A 21,887-nucleotide genomic window follows, 5' to 3' on the forward strand; every position below is an offset into this window, starting at 1 on the left:
CATTCAAAAGATGCGATGTACTTATTAAAATAACTTTTAAAAATGTGTTGTGTCTAACAATACCCTTGTTGTGACTATATACCATAGCATCCCTTATGCCTTATTGCTTTATTCTAACATGTACGTCTAGTGGCTAAAGTTGTCACATCGCATATTTACTTGTAAAGGATTCTGAGTGTCTGTATTCTTCTACTCTACTACTTTTGAAATAGTGGAGTAGAATCTGTTTTGAATCTGAATTTGAATTTATGGAAGTGAATGCATTGAGAGGTTGAATAAGATAGAGAAGTTGATTACAGATTACATTTTAACTGAATTTCAAACATAAAGTGCAAAGTAAAGTTACAACTTTCAAACATGAAATTCAGTTTAAATTATTAAATTGCTCTGCCTAAGACATTGGTATCCAGATTCAACCATGTATTTCAGCAATGCCAATTCAAACCAGTTAAATTCAAATTAATTTCTCCAATGACAAGGATCTAACTCCATAGCTTACTGTTAATTGTTGTGTACCCCGTCTAAGGGTATATGGAAGTCAAAGGCAGATTGTTTTTCAGTTTTCAAAAGTTTGGGTGCACTTGACAGATGTTACAAAAAAGAAACAAACCAAAGAGGATACTGACGTGTTGCTCAGCACAGTCCGTGTTAGCATCTGTACCATATCCTGAAGAGGATTGGAATAAGGATGAAACTTTTTTTTTTTTTTTTTTACTGTTTCCAGCGTCTGAAAAATGATTTGAGGGAAAAAAATATTTTCCTGATATCTTACAGTTGTATATATGTTCATTTACACAGTATGAAGATCATAGGCTACATGATCAGACCAAAAACATTCCTGATGATAATATCTTCTATTCATCAAAGCAGTAACGAATTGGTGTTCAGTAAGAGCCATTCATATGGCATGTATATGGAATTATGTTCCATAGTTCAGGAGCATAAAAAATAAAGACTGTCTCTCCATTTTCTTGTGATTGACCCTAAGAAAACTGTAATTTAATGACCTAAGGATTGACCTGTGGTTGATAATTGTTATTTAATGTGTTTCTCGTATTAAGTACAATATTAATTCAACTTTTATAAAGCAAAACCTATTTAAATGACTTTGAAATTCAACAGAAATTTAAATTAGTACTTTGTTCATGCGCCAGTCAGTTCAATTTACTTTGTTGCTTTGCTTAACTTCGCGTTTTTGACAAACGTGCATTTGCCCGTGTGGGGAATTCCTGTAATGTTATCACTCATGCTGCGTGTTCCTCCCCCATTGTTTACTGGCCGGTGTAAACCAGTAGCGAAGAACATATCGACAACTATTGTAATTGAGTGTGGATCACGTAGAACACGTAGGTCTGCAGCCGGAGTCTGCCGGTGTCACGTGCTTCCGAATAATGCTACGTGGTACGCAGCGCCTGCGAGTTACTGGTGCGGTCGAACGCATTGCCAGCTACGCTCACTGTGACGTTTGGACCGCAACAGAGAAGCTGGCGAGGGCAGGACAGCAGGAATGAGGTCTTTGCCTCCGCGCGTTCATGGTACATACATTCCCTGCTTAGATCCGACAAGTTGACAAATTATTCCCGTATTTTACCCCTTGTAACTCCGTGGATACTTTTCGTCTGACTGCTTCGGGAGTAAATTTGCAGTATAATGCATTTTGCTTGCTAGCTAGAAAGTTGCGAGTGTAACATTTTGAAAATTGGTGCTATCTAACGTAGCTAATTTAATGTTAGCTCACACTATTAACTAGCTAAGTTAAAGAAACAGCCAACGATGGAACTTTCATATCAAGCCATCAAAACGGCGAACCAAGCCAGAGAGACGGTGAGTCTTATTTTAAGTCCAACTAAATGCTCAGCTCAGCGCGAATCTTGCCACCTATGTATCGTCTTCTTATGTTTTTTTATCGCTAGTTAGGTCTAGATATCTTCGTGTTATCGAAAGGGAATTGCAAGACGTAAAAGCAACTTAGTTTGGTGAACCTTATTTAACTTGACTTCTACCGCTGATCAGCTGGATAGACGTGAAAACGTCAAGTTTCACAAACATGAAGACAATTTGCTAGATAGCTAGATAGTCAACAAGTAGCTATCAATTTATCTATCTGGCTAGCTAGCACTACTTAGTTTAACGTTATTCGAGCAGTATTTGCTAACAACATAACTGCAGAATGTAAGACTGACATTTGCAACAAAATATCAATGCGCATTAGCTGGAGGTAAGCTAATGTGTAGCAAAATTGGTAGATTGTTTCATGTGTTTGCTGTCAACGCGTCCTAGTCGGTTGTCTAGGCAACCAAGGTCACATGACATGCCAGCAAGAGCAGAGGTATGACCAGATATTCGGCTCCTGCTTTCATTTCACGCCCAACTTTCTTATCTTCTGGATATTTATTTATTTATTTATTTTATTCAGATGATAGGATGTTGCTCATTGGTTGTCGTTAAGACCCAATAAACTATTGAAAAGGTAATTGTTGACCAATGGAGGAAATAAATTTAGGAAATAAATTTAGGATCAAATCCACCATAAACATTCCCATGCCAGTCTGTCAGAAGGGAGTTCCCTGCACAGGAATTCTGGAAGGTGCTGACAATATTAATTACATTTTGGAGTCTACATACAGTATAATGTCTGCACCCAACAAACAAAATTGTGAGATTATGAACCAGTATGTTAATTTGTCAAAATGATGGAAACTCAGTGTGACACTTTAAATGGGGAAATGTTTTGTAGTAAAGGGTATGAGTGTGCAAAGTGTTTCAGGGCTCAGTTGATGTATTGACATTTTTGTCACACAAATTTTGTTGCCCAGTTATATTTGTGTCACTTACTGGGGTTTCAGCTATTTTTGTAAAACTCCAGAAAAAAATCTGAACAACAGCAATAGGATGCCTGGCCTATGGAGTTTTTGATTGTTATTGATTGTTATTTGATTGTTAGTGAAACAATTCCACCATCACTATGCTGTGTATTCACTGATTTTTAAGTAGTATGTGTGCATGTTTATGTATTTATATATGTTGTTATATACTAATATGAAACAGTATCAGTGCAAAACGTAATTGAGTGCAGTCAGTTTTTCTGTATTCAGTGTTAACAGTGATGCTTTATCTCTTATTCTGTGGTCTGTGCTACTAAAGAAAGTGCTTATCCTGGATGGGGCTTTACTATTTGAAACATTGCATTTCAATAAGTGAATATGAATACATCTGAAAAGTTGAATGCAAAAGATACTTAACTTGAATTTAAGGTGTGTTAAATTGAATTACAGGAAAGTTCAACATTTTGAAACATAATTTAAAATCTAAATTGCTAATTGAATGAAAACTGAATTAGCTAAACCAAGCATAGTTTTAAACTTGAATTTCAGATGATAAAAATTCAAATAGCACAATGCAGATGTAGTTTATATGTTCAGCAGTACAAACTGCAGTAGTGAACTGTGGGGTCAAGTACTAGGCCTTCACTAATGTAATCTGCCACCCCCTGGGCACACAACCCATTATACATATCTATAAAACCACAATGCCTTATAGCTACTTCAGCCATCATAACTAGCATATGCAAATCAGAATAGCAAGTGACACATTCACCACTTACTGTAGCTCTCAGTAACACAGCCCAGAATATACCCTAATTTGGATGAACTGCAGAATCCTTGAGAAGTCCTAACAAGTAGTTGAGCTACCTAACTATATTCTCCCTGGAGACCATCAAATAGAGGAAAAAAAAAACTGATTGGATATATTTTTCTCTACAGCATTACCTTCCCTTTCCAAAACACACATTGAGTAGATACAATCAGAATACTGAAACTATAAATTAGAAATGAAAGAAATAAAGAAAAATGCAATTAAAAAAATGTTTAGGCTTTCTCTGAAGGCCAAGAATGCCCCCCTAGACAAAATGAAATACATTCAAGTATTTTTGGCACTGTTATGATTGTTAGCAACAACTGCTGCTCTGAATATACTATGCTATGATCATGATGATGATGATGATGAATGTTGGGTAAAAAATATTGTAATTTGCTGATGTAATTTGCAATTAAAATGCTATAGTGCATGTGTTTTGGTGTGGAGCATTGTTTCTCTTTGCTGGATATTTTAACAACTTCCTTTTTTTCTTAGGTTTACATACAATTTAGTGTTCCTGTGTAATGGCTTTTGATTGTATTCACATCACTGTTCCCTACTGCATAGGTAATTTGTTTTATGGAAATAGAGTCACTGAGGTGTAGCCAACCACTTATTTTTCCTTCAATTTAGGATGAGATGCGAACAGAGGCCAGAAGAAGGAGTCTGTTGATTCTAATTTTCAACTATTTAATTGAGGAAGGGTAAGTTTTTAGTTATTGATCTACAAACAACATGGTTTAAGATGGAAGATTAAACTAGCTCTGGACTGCACCTTTCAGAAACTCCCTTGGAAAACCTAGCCCACAATTTAAGCAGTTGAACACCATTACTTAGGGTTTTTTTTTAATCATCAATGTTTCCTATCTGTGGATGTAAACCAGAACTGGTGTGTATATAGTATCAGAACAAGGTGATGATTCTGTTCTGTGGCTCTGTCCAGGTGTTGGACTTAAGATTCTGCACAGTGACTCTTTGTTCGTAACCATGACTTGCAAGTGCGAAGCACACTGATCTCAAGCTTACATGGTGATTGTGCCCTTTTAATACACCCAGCTCTGCTGACCTTTAAACTGCTGCACTGAGGAAAGACTTAGGGCTTTTGGCATTACACATGGACATATATACATTATTACCGAGCATTTGATAATTTTATTTGATCACATGAACGCTGACTTACCACAAATAATGTATATATGTCCATGTCAGTGTTTGTCATAAATCAACTACCGCCATGTACAGCTCTCTTAAAAACAACCATGCAACAAATATTAATTTGGACATAACTAACACATTTTTCCCCCATGGACATGTGATAGATGAAGTAGGTGCAGAATTTAACATGAGTGGATGTAGGCATTGCAGCATTTGGTGAGGCATGATTTTCGGTAAACCATACTCTACATACACAAAAGTTGAGAAGACTAATACACACATTATTGATGGAATATAACATAAGATGTCAGCAATAGCCCATTCACTGTCCAAAGTAATTTCCGGTGGCCACAAGTGATCTAGCTTTGCAGTTGCATTTGTATTGTCCCTGAATGGATAACTGGTTTTCACAGGTATATGGACACAGCCAGTGCTTTAGAACAAGAAACCAGCTTGGGCTTGCGCCGGTTTGAAGTCTGTGACAATGTGGATTTACATACTATCCTCATGGAGTACGAAAGTTATTATTTTGTGAAGTTCCAGAAGTACCCCAAGCTCACAAAGAAATTACCAGAAGCAGGTTGGTGATTTTCTTATGTTTGGAATTTGTCTAACGCTGAATTCCAACATCGCTGTTGCAAATTCTGTTTATCCATGTTAATATGTAAATTGTTGCTATTTTTCCCTGGTTTCAAATATAGGGGAAGGCAGATGTGCAAGAAGTTGCGGTAAAAAGAGGTGAGCAGAAACAAATACTTTCCCATTTTTTGTCTGCCATGTCATCCACAGTATACAGGACAAGCAGTGTTCAGATGCCTGTGCTCTTCCCTTTGTTGTTTTGGAATTAGCAGCAGTGACCCTTTATTCTAGCGGTGATCCTGGCAAACTGATGGAGGAGAGCATTGATTTACCTTGGCTTTGGGAACACAGGATGGTCCATGATCACCGCTAACTAGGGGTGTGCTGACCTCACTATAGTCATATTTGTGGTTGTATCTGTAAATTGTGTCATCAGTGTCAGATGTGGTCAGAGTCAGGTTGAAACACCATGAAAATACATTAATTTCTAGCTGCAATGGAATGTCTGGAAGTTTTTTTTTTCATTTCTGATTTACTGTAACATGGTTTGTCTAACCATAACTCCTTATAAAAGTATTGCCACCTCAGTTTGTTTCAGCTATCAGTACAAGTGCATCCAAACTTCTTCTTCTCTTTGTACTAATGAAAAATATCCACTTATCTTGAGAATGTTTTGGGGAAAGACAACTATAGGCCTGAAGATTTCTCTGCATAAGTTCAAATGTCTTCTTTACAATACAAATCTAGGTCAGAAGCTGGCAGTTGCCTACAACATTAACAAAGGGATGTTGTATATTTAGGGTATTTTTTTAGCTGTTAGCCTATGTGAGTGGAGGGAAAAGTAAATTAATCCTGTGGATAGGTTGCTTTTTTCCTTGTCAGAGATGTTATTTGACTGTAAGTAACCTAATAAGTATACATGTGTTACAAATATTAACGATGCTGAATATGAGATTGGTAGATAGCCAATAGTAAGTAAAACCAGGTTAGCCAGCTACATGAAATAAATTTGCCATAGTTCAGGCCAAGACAGTCAGTTAATTCCCTGATACCTCTCCCTTGGAGAGATGGCAAGTTAGGCACACTTGCCAACTAGCTAGTTTGCCACTGCTACTTACTTGGTTGAGTTGGAAGAAGCCACAATTCAAACTGTATTTTCTGACTGGTCAGCACACCTGTAGCTATTAGGTGGTACGCATTCAAAGTGCCCTTTTCACCCTGCAGGACCTCCTATACAGCAACTCAGGCATTGCCCAGAATACACTCTGTTCAGCGACCCCAGTCCAGGGGTGGGATTAAGAAGACAGAGTCAAAAACGGCCGCCAGGGACACCGATAAAGTCAACAGTGTGAGTCTACTCTTTTTCAACTCTGTCAGAGGATGTTTCTCTGCCATCCCAAACGTCCAGAAAGTAAACAAAGCCTGTTTGCTTGCGCTCACCTAATTACAAAAACTGCCCTCCAGTCGGCCCACTGAAAAAGCATTATATTAAATTATATCTAATTTGTTACAGTATGAAACTTTGTGAATGGAGGGACGCTGGAATTTTGGTTTAGTCAGTCTTTCCTGCAGGAGAATGGACAGTCACTTCCACCAGACACAGCAGATTTTGGCTTAAATGTGTCACCCATCGCCCGAAACGGAGCGGCAGAAGGGACACAGCTGAAGCGGGTGAGGTTGCTTTTATGATGATAAACTTGAGCTGCAAAAGTGAGTGTGAGTGGAATCAATGCTGGTGTTAAGTGAAAGTCAACCAAGGACAACAATGGTGAAAATGTCCCTCAAGTAAACATACCAAAATCCCATTGGTGTCAGGTACACCATTCACAAAGATATGAGTTAGTGAGGCATACCCCATGCCTACAGTTATATACAGAAATAATCACAATAACCCTGGGGTCTGACTATAAACATTTAAGTCAGTGCCATCTAACCTGATTTCAATATAAGGAATTTGAACACAATCTCAAATGGCCATGTAATAAACTTGGAATTGCTTCTGTATCATCTTCTGCCTCTTTATTATTTTTTACTATTGTTATATTATTATATATAAATATATTTGATCCTTCCCCATATTTAGCTCATATCCACATCTGCTTATTATAGCTAACCACAAAGTAAAGACAAAATGAATACTTAGTCTTATTCCAGTCCTTCACAGCAAACCTATGATCAGGTTACCCACCCCAATTCCTTGTTTAAACATTACTTTGTGGAATGTTTACTCTGATCCAGAATCAGTTGCCAAGGGGAGGAAAAGGACACATCATTAAGACTTTGATTAATTTAATATAGACTCTAATTTTAAATATGTGTCAAGGTGCACAATAAATATGATGCAGACGTGCTATTTTAGCTAATAGGTGATCTAAAAACAAACAAAAAATGTATGTTTGCATTAAAACTAGCCTTGAGATTTAAAAGTTAAATACAAATATTACAGCTCATCCCTATGCGGTCTCATTCTCAGGGTCACTTGGTGGACTTTCGAGGCCTGATCCAAGATGCCATTAAAGGGGCTTCCTATAACACAGCAGTGAATGGTTTTACCTGCAACCCTGACCCGTCGGTATGTGGCACTGTGTGTGCATGGTATTTACTTGAATTTAAACTTGGCGTTTTATTCATTCATTAATTTCATTTGTTCAAAAGGGGAGATGTTCCTTACTCTTCAATTGTGTGTTCAGTTAGGTGGTATGGGCTTCATCATTGTAAGTTGCTCTGGATAAGAGCATCTGCTAAATGAATATAATGTAAATGTAATGTAATATAATGTAAGAGATCTGTGCTGCACATATTCATGTGGCTACACTAAAGGTAATTTCATAGCCTGTTATTTAAGTATGCTCCACCTATATGAGACAATATGATATAAATATGAATATGATAGACAATATGATTAAGATAAATCTCTTTTGGCCCGTAAACAGTGACCTGATAATAGTGTTTTTTCCTAAAAAGATCTGGAACTCACCCAGAGGAGTGACGCAATGTTAAAGAGTCAACGTAAGAGTTGGGGAGGATTAAAGCTACAACAGAGAAACACCAATGCAAGCTGATGTTGTATAATTCTCCCAGTACACCCATTTCTATTCCTTTTTCAACTTGGCAGGAACGCTTGCTGAAACCACTCAACGCCTTCAGTGGCATGAACAGTGAGATGAGGGAACTGGCCATGGTTATCAGCAGGGTGAGTGAATAACTGTTTTTAGACAGTCAAGAGAAAAGAGCTCAGGATGCAGATATAGGTGTCTGAACGTGAAGCAGGAATACCTCACTGTAATTGTGAAACTGCACTTACAGAAATAAAGGCATAGTTATGCCTTTGAATTGTAATCATGTAAAGTGAAAGTAAACAACACAAAAATAAGAATTTAACAAATATGCCAATAACAAGGAAATGGATAGTGTCGATGGAAACAAGTGTGGAGAGCCTGACTGGCCTGGTACATAAAAACTGCCAAGAAAAACATTAGTCTCTTGTGCAGATACTAATTTCTCACTGTCTGGTCTTCCTTGCTTCCTAATTGGGCTTGATGACCACCAGTCACTCTCACCAAGATCATAGATAAAATACAAAACCACTTTCAGTGCATGTAAAGGTCAGTAAAACATCCATAAAAGGTCTCTTTGTGCTGTCCTTGTTATTTTTAATATAAAGTGAAATCACCTCACACTGAGGGTCACCAGGTCAGTCCTCAAATCATAGATACATTATTTGCAATATGGAGGTTACTTGTGTCCAAGGTCACATCACCTCATCTCTTCTCTAACATTTTTAGATTCCTTTGCATTTACGGCTTCCTTCACTTTCACAGCTCTCCACAGTTACTACACACACTACATATAAAAAACAAGTTAATACAGCAGTGGCATATAGAAATTATTTATGTCCGTACAATTGATTTTATATGTGCAGTTTGATTTTTTTTTGCCACCAGAGGACAGCAAAGAGCTGTTATTTTGCAAACATTTTACAAGTGTCGCTTGCTGTGTATGAACATGTATCTATGAAGATCTAAGCTCCATCCCTCTCCTGTCTTTTCCTAAAGGATATCTATTTACACAACCCCAACGTGAGGTGGGACGACATTATCGGGCTGGAAGCCGCCAAGCGATTAGTCAAAGAGGCTGTCGTCTACCCCATTAAGGTGCCGGCCCGCTAAGCGCTGTGGTATTTCTCAACCTGCCACCCCGCTTCGATTCTGAATATGTTTGCACTAAAGGGTACAGGAACCCATGCCCTTGTTATTTCTTAGGGTGACATTAAATCCATACTTGAATACCATCAAGCCCAGCTTTTAAGAGCCTTTTCTTCATCATTCACAATAAATATGTATCTGTGTCCTGACACAGAGAAACGAAACAAAAACATCGTTTGTCTTTGTTCGGGAGCATGTGTTGAAATGGTGCATTTTATATAATATTATCAAGGTCTCAGCCTTGTCCTGACCCTAACCTTCACATGAAAATCAATTCCAAATTTTCACCATTGTCACGATGCTATATGTATACAAGGCCATTTCAAGTTTTCTTTATTTTCACAGCCAAGAACCACAGCAACTAATGACATTATGTGCATTAAAAAAAGACTTAAATTAGTTACGCTGGCTTTGTTCTGCATACTTGTATTATTAATGTAACAGGCCCTAATGAAGATAATAATTCAGGAGATACACATATTATATGTATCAATAAGTTCTTGTTTGCCATAGCATTAAATGAAGGAAAGGAATGAAGTGTAGTAGGAAGATGAAATTTGTGACACCAGTTTAATTCCAGCTTCCCCTTTTCTTTACTCAGTACCCACAGCTGTTTACAGGGATCCTGTCCCCATGGAAAGGCCTGCTGTTGTACGGACCTCCTGGTCAGTGTATTATTCATGGGACATTGCTCTCCCTCTCACCTTGACCTTCTCTCTGAGGCCATGTTCACACTCATCCAGATTCAGCAATGCCGTAGTGTGGCTGGGATTTCCGCTATGGTTAAGTTTCTTCTGAAAGACCGGGTCCTGTCTAAGCTCACTTTTTGACATGATATTCAGCAAAGCCAAAACTGGACAGAGAAGAGGTGACAGACCTGTTTGTTTCTGTTTGCACCCTATGGCATATACTTCTCAGAAATGAACACTGATTACCTGACTGACCTCTGATGCTGCTGGAATGGGTCCAAAGTTACACATGCATGCATAGATTCAGCTAAAGCATAAATGGCTATATTATGGCTCAGAGCAAACATGGGCCACTTACATCTGTATTTGGCCAGTGAGAACATAGCATAACCCTGTCCTGGTTCTCTATTTCCCATTCCTGTTGCTGTATTAGTCTATCCAAATGTGTCTCACAATGTCTTAATCTAGTTCTCTCCATCTTACCCAATGGTAACTAACCTGTCTGTCTCCCACCCTTACCTTATCCTTATTCCTGTCACTGTACCCTGGCTAATCTTTGTGTCTTTGTCTCTCTTTTTGTCATGGCTCCTCTATTCCTTCCTCATCCTGTTCTCACTGGCTTCTCCCTCTTTTATTCTTTCATGCTCCCTCTCAGGCACAGGGAAGACTCTTCTGGCTAAGGCTGTGGCCACTGAGTGTCAAACCACATTCTTCAACATTTCCACATCTAGCATTGTCAGCAAGTGGAGAGGAGACTCGGAGAAGCTAGTCCGGGTCAGTGACTAAAGTCTTTCAGCCAAAACTCTTCCATGAACCAGAAATTCTTGGATAATTTTCTGTGTTGAAAGCAGTCTCCCTTTTTCAGGAATGGATTGTTTGTGAGTGTAGCATCGTGTCATAATTTGGGGTTGTTGCACTGTGTAGACATCTGATTAACCCATTTGAACTGACAGAAATTGCCAGAGGGCAGCTTTCTTTATTCCAGCAGTTTGACCTGATGGCTCCATTACCGCTTTAGGTTCTTTTTGAGTTGGCCCGGTTCCATGCCCCATCTACCATCTTCCTGGATGAGCTGGAGTCAGTGATGGGCCAGAGAGGGGTCGGACAGGGGTGAGAACCTTATTCAGTATCTACCTACACACAAATCATACACATAATGATATTAATTATGTATTTAATGTAGTGCAATGTTTGAAAGTACCTTAAAAGACTGAGCAAAGCTGTCTGGTAGACTGTCTGAGAAGCACTGGGTCAGAGATGTGATGAGTTCTCTTAGTTGAGAAAGAAACAAATTCAGTGTACATGGTAGTTCTACAATTTTCATAACTTGACCTGCTGCTAACTTTCTGCATCCCTCAGTGGAGAGCATGAGGGCAGTCGTAGGATGAAGACAGAGCTCTTGGTCCAGATGGATGGACTTGCACACTCCGATGACCTTGTCTTTGTGCTGGCGGCCTCCAACCTACCCTGGTGGGCAGCCCTTCAGACACTGTGTAACTTGGCTTCTTACTGCTGACCCTTGAACAGCACCCCCTCTTCACATATTAGTGGGGGTTAGTGGTTTGGTTGGTTGATCTTGGATCATTTGGAAGCGGTGTGCTGTAGTGATAGGAGCAGGACTGCTGGTTTGACTTCAGATGGGATACTGCTGCTGAGCAACATGTATAACTGGACAGTATGTAAAATGCAAGCTATCTGAGCTGCTCTGATAAGACTGTGCTAATCCCTGCCAAGTGTACAACTTTGGTAGCTCCTTCTCATATTCTGATGGCAAAAATACACTTTTTTTAGATTCCAAAATCAGTCAGTCAAAATATGTGACCTGAGTAAAATCAAAGTGGTGAAGCTCATAGAAAACCAGCCAGTTGATAAAGATTAAGTCACCAAACACCACATGTTTTTATTTCTTCTGGAAAGCACAAGTAAACTCATGTTAAAGAGTTAAATCCTAGCCTAGGTGATTTTTGACCGATCACAACTTGAAGGGGACAGTGTCGTAAAAATTAACTGATTTCTGAATGCATACCCTGTCCAAATTTTTTTTGAAGAATGTAAGGCAGACTGGCTGCCATCCTTAGATGGTTGCCATGGAGTGACTCTTAAGCATGGTGTGAGAGTATTCTCTGGGATCTCTCTCAGGGAGCTGGACCACGCCATGCTGCGTCGGCTGGATAAGAGGATCCTGGTTGGGCTGCCCTCGAACCCTGCCCGACAGGCAATGATTGCTCACTGGCTGCCACCCGTCAGCAATTCAGGTGGAGTCGAACTACGTACAGAGCTGGACTACAGCTTGCTTGGACAGGTAGGAAAGGCTCTTGCACTAAATTGGCTGTTTCACTTAAATCACATTGAGGGCTTTGTAGTCATCAAGCTTTTACTGAGACCCATTGTCTTTGTGTAATGGTAACAGTAAAGAGTAACTGTCTTTCAAGGAGACGGAAGGTTACTCTGGCTCGGATGTAAAGCTTGTGTGCAAGGAAGCAGCTATGAGACCAGTCCGGAAAATATTTGACGCTCTTGAAAATCACCAAGAAGGTAAGACTGACTTTCAGTCACCATAACAATCCACATCGGACAAGTTGCTTTTCCTGTTGATAGTGTCAACTGTTCTGGGAAGTGATTTCAGGAAGTGGGGCAAATTTTGTTTCTTCACAGGTGACTCCAAGATGCCTACTATCCAGCTGGACACTGTGACAACAGCAGACTTTCTGGATGTGATCGCTCACACCAAACCTTCAGCCAAGAACCTTACAGAAAAGTATGTCGCCTGGGAGAGGGAATACGAGTCTGTGTGAAACCACAAACCCTGTGTTGTAAAGAAATGCACTACTGTATATCTCCACTTGTTTTATTACAAGGATATCTTGTTACATTTCAAGTACTGTTTTTGCAATGTATTGCATCATCACACATATTTGATATTTGTGAATGCAATGCCATGTGATTTTTACTATTGTAATGTGCACCGTTCTATTCCATATATATTTATTAAAAGGGCTTCTTACACAGTTAAAAAAGTGTCAACATTTTAAAAATTTTTAATCCCTAACAATGTGATGTTCTGTACCCTTTTGGAGTGGCAAAAGAAAAGAAAAATGTGTACTTAACAGTAAAAATACAACCAGAACATACTTTTGTTCCTTCATTGTTTCTTGCACCTTATCCCTACATTGTTATATTTGCATTAGATGTCAATACACCATTCATATGCATTGTTTGATAGCACAGAATTCATGTTTTTTTGACATATTAACATAATGGATGCATATGGGAGAAGTGATCGACAGTTTGCAGTCCTGTTTGCAGTACATATTCTTTATAAATGACTTCACCCTAGCAGGAAGACAGTGCAGTAACTACAGGGAGGATTTAACAGAACACAGTTCCTATGTTTCCCATTCAAGTACTGTTTAAACAAAAAGGAAGACAAACTCAAGCACGTCTGTACTTCACAGGAAGTAATAATAAAAGACCAGAAGAGAGGAGAAAATAATATCCTATGTACAGCTTGGATAAAACTGTACTTTATCAAATAACACTGTATGAGGCAAAAACATGTTACCAGTAATGTTACCAGTAAATGTTTATTAAATGGACGTCTTTACACTCGTAATATTTTATTCTATTTATTATCATCCATAATTCCTTAAGGCCATCAGCTGAAAACCTGTTGCACTGTTAATCTTTGTCCTGGAGTTCTTGTAAAATTCTTATCTGTCTCATACTTATCTCACCCATCACAGCTGATGCCATGGTGCACCAACCTCTTGCAGTACTGAGGTCAGTGCTAGATCAGCAGTTTAAGGATGTGGTCCACAGCCTGGGGGAAGTTGTCACAGGTCACATATGGCAGGGGGTTGATTTTTCCCTCATCCCCTTCCCTGTATTTACCTGGAAAGCAGACATGAAAATAGATGTCATTTTTGTTTTTCTGCAATGTTATAGAGGAGACTGTGAGATTCAATGTATTCAACTGAAACATGAAACTACAGTTTCATTAAGATATTGCACTGGGGAGGTGTTGCACTCTGACTTGATCTTCTTACCGGTTTTGACCAAAATTCCCCGCATTCCAGTATTCTGAGCCCCACCTACATCGTCTCTGACATCCTGTTGGTAAGGACAGAGATGCATGTCTCACTTGGACACAAGAAATTCAGTGATTTAAAAAAGGTTAAACATTTTTATTTATAAATTTAGTGCTGAAAGTAATTCATCTACTATGAGTTATGTCTTTACTGTAATAGGAATGAACAACAAAGCTCTTTCTATTATACTGCTGTCTTTCTTCTACATAACACATTATCAATGAAGACAAAAGTGGCTAGTTATTTGGCTAAAAGCTCATAGTTGTAACTCCTGCATCATGTTTGTGCCTTGTTTGTGTCTCAAATGTGTCTCCCATACATGTAACTTGCGACGTGCTTCTGGACAAATGTTGCAATCAGCTAACAGGTATAAGAAAAAAAGGCATTAATTAACAGCAAATATACTTGCCTACCAAATAATTAGGTAGAAACAGTCATTCAAGCAAGATGTATAATCAATTGCTTCAATTCTTCAATAATATGTTCAAGAAATATCTTACTGAGATGTGTTTAATATGAAATGTGTTATCATACTTAATTGTAAACGAGTATAGTAATTCAAATACCCCTTTGTGTTTCTTCATCATATTCTTCCTCATTAATTTTATTTACATCAGTAATACGTACATTTGTCTGTTGAGGAAGCACAGGGTTATATCATGTATGAAGGTGAAACTGAGAAAGAACCCATACCCACTGTGAAACATTGTATGGGTTTATTATATTTTGGGGTTGTATTGTATCTATAGGTTCTGGAGCCCTTGTTAAGATAGAGGGCGTTATGACTTCTGAACACATACCAAGATATTTTAGCCAGAATCTGTGTTATCCCTGGCAAAAATTTCAAACTTGGCTGAAAGTCAACCTTCTAGCATGACAACGATTATGAAAAAACTACCAAGAAATGGTCAACTGAGCACAAAATAAATCTTCTCAACTGGTCTTCATAATGTCCAGAAGATCTGAAGGACCTGAGGCAACTCTCCCAGGGGGAATAATAAAAAATCCCAATCAGATGTTCTAGAAACACTCCAGGAATGTATCATTGTCAGAGTAGTGCATGCCAGGAAAGGACTTTCAAAATACTAATTATAGTGACGTGAATGAATTATAAATAAATAAGCCCTTGTGCTTACTGGAATAAAATGCATTATTTGTAACCGAAATTTTCTCTGTGGATAAGGACTAGAATAATATTTAACTTATTTTTTTTAAATTTATAACTAATAATGGACATAATTAAAAATAGTAAATATAATGGACACTGAAACTGAAGTTTCCTTTTGTCCATTTGGTATCAATGCAATAGTGAAAACTTCGAAAAGTATTAATTTGGGTATTGATAAAATCTTATAGATACCCTGCCTTAACTGTGGGATGAAACTAAGAAATCAATGGGAGAGTCATCTGCTTCTATGACTAATAAGTGCACTTCACTGAAATGACAAATATGTAAGATCAGGAAGAGCATGAAAACAAAGTTGTTTTACTGTTAAGCGCCATTTTAAAAGAAAAGGATTTTGGATCATTTTTTCCCACAGATTGTATATTTCACCCTGTGAGTGCAACATAGAGGATATGAGCATCAAAATGAAGTGGCATTAAATATTATTTACAGTTACAAATTCCTACTTACATCGCCAATCATGATGGCTTCCTCAGGTTTGCAGTCCAAGTCCCGCAGGGCTTCCATAAAGAAGGTTTTCTCAGGCTTACCAACAACAGTGGCCTGGGTGCCTGTGGCATACTCCAGCCCCGTCACAAAGGGACCCGGTCCCAGAGCCAGCCCATCACTCCTTTTATAGTACCGGGCTTTGTGCACCGCAATGAGAGGAGCTCCATCCAGGATCAACCTTAGTGTTTTTTAAGGAACATACAGGGGTGGGGTACAAATACAACAGAAGAAAACAGGAACAAGAAATGCACCTACAATTTAACTCTAGCATTTTCATACACTGAAATTGTTTATTTCTTTAGAAATTTTGTCTTTTGGCATGGATGCTACAGGTTACATCATGCATATAAGTACAGGTAGTAGAACAGGAAATAGTTTTCAGCTTTTCTTGTTTACAAGAGACTGACACAACCGTCTCTCCCATGCTCCAGAGCCTGCCACCAAAACAAAACAAATTTCTGAGGGCAACACTACAGTGACTAAGAATGTTATATAAAACCAATAACGCCATAGGTTGGCTGTACTTACTAACAGCAGGAGCAATGATTTAAGCATACTTAAATATCACTTAATTTCTTACCTGAATGCATTATTAAGCACCTTATAGTTGAAATGATCAGGAGCTAGTCCAATTACTACAGCATTGGGTTCTGAGGTTGCAATACCTGTAATACAGGAAGAGAAGCTGGCAATATATTTTCTTGAAGCACAGAAGTTTACAACCCATGGGCTCTTTGTTTTGAGAGCTGAGACAATATCTTCCTATCTTCTCCCGACAGAATCTGTTTTCAAATCCACATTTTCAAGACACGGCTGTCGCGTTAGCCTCATTCACACACTGAGGACAAACAGAGGTGCACCCTATCGCGTGTGCGCATCTGTGCATTCACCAGAGAAGTCCTCCAGGGCGCTGTCCTCCAGCAGCAGCAGGGGCCGCACGCTGTTCTGTTCCACCAGGTTACGCGCGGCGGTCAGCGAGGTGAAGATCTCCTGCTCCTGGATGGAGAAGCCCAGTCTCTGCAGCCTCTCCAGAAGCATGCGCTTGCATTCTTTAGTTGTGTTTGTCACAAACTTCACTGCCACTGGGGCTTGCCGTAACCTGCGGCAGAGAATAGCGATGAAGAAAAAACATTACATTACAGTCATTTAGTAGATGCTCTTATCCAGAGCGACTTACATAGGTTACAAACATTTTATGTTATCTATTTACACAGCTGGATATTCACTGAGGCAATTCTGGGTTAAGGTCCTTGTCCAAGGGTACAGCAGCAGCGCCCCAGCGGGGAATTGAACCAGCAGCCTTTTGGTTACAAACCCTGCTCCTTACGTCTATGTTGCACTTCTGCATTAGAACAATGCTTACCAAACAGACAATGGTGAAGACATAACAGAGTGAAGTGCTGACTGTGTGAATGTGATGAATGCCGTTAATACTGAGAAGCGAAATTCATCTGATTAACATCTTGACACCCAGCAAGTCAACATGTTTGAAAGGGTCTGTGTTACTGTTTCAAAGAGTCTAGAGTGGGATGACAGTACCCTCATAAAAATTTTTTTTAAACTGAAGAATCTGATGTTGTCAATCTGAGCTCTGGTGACAAAATGCTGGAGGTTTTATCATTTCAATGCAATAATGGACTACAGCAGAAGCCATGAACATGTGGCCTATGGGCAAACTGTCAACACGTTTTGATGAAACTCATCTGGGATATGAATTTAAACATTGAAATATTTAAGTACAGAGCCTGATATTCCTCTCTTTAAGCTTATATAAAACAGAACAGACTGACAAGACAATTTACCCATGTGTCCCTGTTGAGTTTGAGAAACAAGGTGGGACCTCCTCTGACTGGACTACATTTCTCCAGCCAATGCCTGAGGGTGCAGTCTGTCCTGAACTTTCACTCTAAACATGTAAAAACAGTAAATGCCAAAGATGCAAAAGGGACTTCTTCAAAACAGATTGACAAATAGACTGGCTTTATTGTGTTTACCTTTAAGGCCAATGACATAACAGGTGCAAACGTTGCACAATAAAAAAAGCAATTGGAAATTTGTAATGTAAAACATTATCTGAAGTAGGCTGTGTCTGCACTGTACCCTCCTAAAAATGAATATGTACAGTATACCATTTTCAATCAATTTCTGGATGTTCAATAATTGGTAATTGGTTTCCTGATAGCAGTGCATGCACCAGTGCATTTTGAATATCTCCTGTGCTGTTTGGCTAATAATAACAATTTACAGAACAAAATGTGATCATCTGGTTATGTAAACCTCTTAATATGGCCCTGGTAGGTCTTTGGACAAACATTTATCAAAAAACCTATAAATAAGAGAACCAACAAAACAGATCTTCCTGTACATCCAGCAGAGACCTAACTATCATACAACATGGCAACCAGGCAGCACCCACTCCCAAAATGGAACTGTACCCTGCTTTCTTCAGAGCACTACAGACAATTACTACGTATCTTGCATAAATAATAAATCATGAGGTTATAGATGAGAAACTTATCCTTTTGTCATTGACTACTTAAGAACATGCTCCAGAACTACAAAATGTCAGCAAGGGACTGGGTGAAGCCAAACTGCCAAACTGTCACAAAACAGAAGCAGGTAGAGAATTATCTCATATCCAAAAGAATGCAGAGGGTATTCACCATTTACTACCCACTTGTGCCTAAACTGAGGGAAAATTGATAAGCTAGCATGGCTATTATGCTGTTCTCCTTTGGAGACAGAGTGATTGAGGCCATCGGGCATGGCCAGCTAAATGGGAATGAACTGCTCTTTGAGTGCTCCCACATCTCCTCTCAAAAAGACATCTCAGCAGCAGCAGAGCAGAAATACAAAGGGTTTGACAATTTTAGATGGTGACATAAACCTTAAAAAAGTTTTTTCTCTATAACAGTCTATAGAAGCACTTGCAAAAAATAGGTCTACCATTAAAATTACTGGTATCAATTTCACACCAAGTTATACCAGAACATTTGGATGACTTTCCCTCATATAAAATGAACAAGTATGCTTCCAAAGCAAACTCATCCAACAGTTCCTACATTTTATCATGTACTGTAATTTGGCCTTGTGATTTTTCATCATAACATATAAAGAGTATAGTGTCTGTCTAACTTTGTGTTGCAAGTGTAAAAAAGCAGGAAAGAGTCACCTCGCCATTCCGCTCTGCCAGATTGCTGGAGACCATCTATATACAACATACAGTAAGTGGCCACTTAATTCGGTATCCCTACTTAATAGCGATTTTGTCCCTCTTTTTACCTTGCAGAAATTATTTTGTCAGATTTCACAAATATTTCCTTCTTCATTTTTTCCCATTTTGCCATGATTAGGCTTAGTGGATGGGTCATTGTTGAAGGTATTTGTGTAGTCCTCCCCAAAACAATTAACACATTCCCCAACACACAACATTTCAATAATGCAGTTTATGGTTATAGTGTGTTATGTATTATTGTTAACTAAAACAGATATTTGGTTATTCAGATGTCTCAAGTTGTATGCTTTAAAAAGTGGCCTTGCTTCCCAGTTATGTGGCATTACAAACCACACATTACTTTCCACATATAGTTCTACTATCATTTTAAATTTCAATCAAGGGCCAGTAGTAACAAGCAGTGGCCACACATTTATACAGCAAACTGGTCAGCCAGCCTGTTATCATACATTTTGGATCACAGAGGCCATACATGTGTTACTAATAAAGGAATGACAAGATATGCTTCATTAAGACTATGAAAACAAGTAGCCTCCAATCTGAATCTATGAGGCCCATCATGCTCATCCATCATGAAAAGTAGTTAGCTCCAATATACATAGCAGTGGGTGAAGTGTTCAGGTACAACCCAATTGGTGTATCGATGCAGCTGATAACAGGATCACAATTTATTACAGTTTGCAGCTCTGAAAGGACTAACCTGTTGAGAGCCTCCTGGGCACCAGGAACACTTGTGTCCTCAATGTGCAACGTGCCACTAAGGTCGATGAGCACAGCTTTCAGTGCCTGTTGCTTCGCCATGACTCCACCTGCAAAGATGGAAATCTTACATCAGTGTTTATGTTGTAAATTCGGAACTTTAACATAAAGCTAACATGAGTTTTTCCATTTCCTTTAACTATCATTTCATGACTGGGATGGCACTTTATGCTCTACCATGGGATTGAGCAGGGCACAGCACTGGTACATGTTCCTGTAATGTATGGCCTTTACAAACGCTGTTAAACAGAGACCTGGGTCTAAAGTGTGTATTACGCACCCATAGAGTCAACAACATCAGGGATGGCAATTATATTCACCTGCACATCCAACACTAGTTTTCTGACAAAGGTGTGTATTAATATTGGGTTCCCAGACTGCCAGGCGAGTGAGACGTGTACAGTTAGGCGAAAGGACAGTTATCCTGATGTGACATGGGTTCTCATTAAAGCTCAACAGTGGTAGACCTACACAGCACATGAATATCTAAGGCTTTTGTGGAATAAAATACAAATACGTTTACTTAGTTGCACAAAAATATCAGTTACCCAATCAAAAATGTTTCTGCTTACATACCTTAAATGTAAGGCTTTTGCCTGCCAATTTCCAATGGAAGACAGCAATGGCAGCTGCTTTTGGGGAGAGTGTGCAGATGATCTGCCATCTTTTAAATTCTTCACCATTGCAAAAATAATTCATCGGTTTTGCCCATCCAGCAAAATTTGTTTCACTACTGCAACTTGTTCACCCTCAAGAATCATTCCCATTAAAAACATGCACTGATTTAACACCCATACTTTACCCATACTTTACCCATACTGAAACATGTTTCCCTATTCGAGCAATGGAGTGGAATAAACACCCACGTTATATTAGACAGGCCTAAAATATACCTTTAAACGGTTAGACAGCTCCAATGGGGGGGGGTTAAAAAAATGGTGCAACACTGGTATACCAATTATATATTATGCAGAAGTGGGTAGTACGGACAATCACTTTCTGTGAGCAAGTACTAAGAATGACAAAATTTGTACACAGATATACAGACCACTGCATTTTCTATAGTAGTCTTCTTATTACTGTTGGAGTATGATAAACAAAACTATTTCTTCCAATAATCATTTACCATTTTAATTCTTAAAAAAAATTACTTTTGGCATAACACATGAGAATTATCATGAGCCAGTGGTATTTCAGCTAGGCTTGTAGAATTTTTCATCTACTAGCCTGGCTGGGCAGTGCCAAAAATCTCTAACTTCTGTCCCCCAGCATGCAACGAAATAGCACAGGTAAGGGAAATATCTCAAACAATTCAAATGCAATGCAAATATATTTACAGTTAGTCAAAAATCAAAATTAACATAGCAAAATCTGAGCATTTCAATGGAGGCGTTATTATTCCTCACAAACAGTGCCATTAGTGAATGTTAAATAGTGTTCAATGAATGGAGGTCAAGACAATGGACAAAAGATCCTGAATGTACTGTGTTATAAAGCTGAAGAATTTGACTGAATAATACATGAAGCTGTCTGCTAGGATGCTCTTACAAAGGCACAAGAGCACCAAGACTGAAAATCATGACCATTGAAAAGGAATGATCAGGTACATTCTGAAGGAACACTGTCGTGATTATTTGACACAAATCCTCCATGTCTAAATCAGGGTAGTTATTTACTCAATTACATTGATAGAAACACTGGCCTTCTGACTTATCAGTAACAGAATGTACACTTTACTAATGCTGTTACTGAATGTATGGATCTGTGGATTAAATACATTGAGAGACCTTGCATATGCCAGAACAAAGTAATTTACTACATTTTTGTAAACTTTTATGTATGTCTGTATGCATACAAACCCTG

The 21,887-nt window shown here is 38.7% G+C and overlaps 2 protein-coding genes across 2 annotated transcripts; one reads left to right on the forward strand and one right to left on the reverse strand.

Annotated features, from left to right (window-relative positions):
• Window positions 1-1,657: 1,657 nt before the first annotated feature.
• katnal2 (katanin p60 subunit A-like 2) lies at window positions 1,658-13,062 on the forward strand. The gene is made up of 16 exons (XM_036529623.1): window positions 1,658-1,824; window positions 4,273-4,343; window positions 5,208-5,374; window positions 5,496-5,532; window positions 6,598-6,721; window positions 6,946-7,044; window positions 7,847-7,945; window positions 8,489-8,566; window positions 9,429-9,527; window positions 10,180-10,243; window positions 10,923-11,041; window positions 11,286-11,377; window positions 11,627-11,737; window positions 12,407-12,569; window positions 12,700-12,802; window positions 12,923-13,062. The coding sequence occupies exons 1-16, from the start codon at window positions 1,774-1,776 to the stop codon at window positions 13,060-13,062; spliced, it is 1,617 nt and encodes a 538-aa protein (XP_036385516.1). The 5' UTR covers window positions 1,658-1,773.
• A 942-nt stretch (window positions 13,063-14,004) lies between these two features.
• Window positions 14,005-20,066, reverse strand: hdhd2 (haloacid dehalogenase-like hydrolase domain containing 2). The gene is made up of 6 exons (XM_036529773.1): window positions 19,966-20,066; window positions 16,921-17,129; window positions 16,611-16,695; window positions 15,992-16,208; window positions 14,314-14,377; window positions 14,005-14,158 (listed from the first exon to the last, which is right to left on the reverse strand). The coding sequence occupies exons 1-6, from the start codon at window positions 20,064-20,066 to the stop codon at window positions 14,055-14,057; spliced, it is 780 nt and encodes a 259-aa protein (XP_036385666.1). The 3' UTR covers window positions 14,005-14,054.
• Between the last annotated feature and the right edge of the window lie 1,821 nt (window positions 20,067-21,887).

The sequence above is a fragment of the Megalops cyprinoides genome, chromosome 5 (assembly GCF_013368585.1).
Source record: "Megalops cyprinoides isolate fMegCyp1 chromosome 5, fMegCyp1.pri, whole genome shotgun sequence".
Classification (NCBI taxonomy): Eukaryota; Metazoa; Chordata; class Actinopteri; order Elopiformes; family Megalopidae; genus Megalops; species Megalops cyprinoides.

Coding starts and splice junctions, on each gene's coding strand:
- hdhd2 (XM_036529773.1), bottom strand. CDS start 20,066: ATGGCGAAGCAACAGGCACTGAAAGCTGTGCTCATCGACCTTAGTGGC. Junction 16,696..16,920: donor CGCCCTGGAGGACTTCTCTG/GTGAATGCACAG, acceptor CCTGTATTACAG/GTATTGCAACCTCAGAACCC. Junction 16,209..16,610: donor GTGCTTAATAATGCATTCAG/GTAAGAAATTAA, acceptor AAAAACACTAAG/GTTGATCCTGGATGGAGCTC.
- katnal2 (XM_036529623.1), top strand. CDS start 1,774: ATGGAACTTTCATATCAAGCCATCAAAACGGCGAACCAAGCCAGAGAG. Junction 5,375..5,495: donor AAAGAAATTACCAGAAGCAG/GTTGGTGATTTT, acceptor TTTCAAATATAG/GGGAAGGCAGATGTGCAAGA. Junction 12,570..12,699: donor ACTACAGCTTGCTTGGACAG/GTAGGAAAGGCT, acceptor CTGTCTTTCAAG/GAGACGGAAGGTTACTCTGG.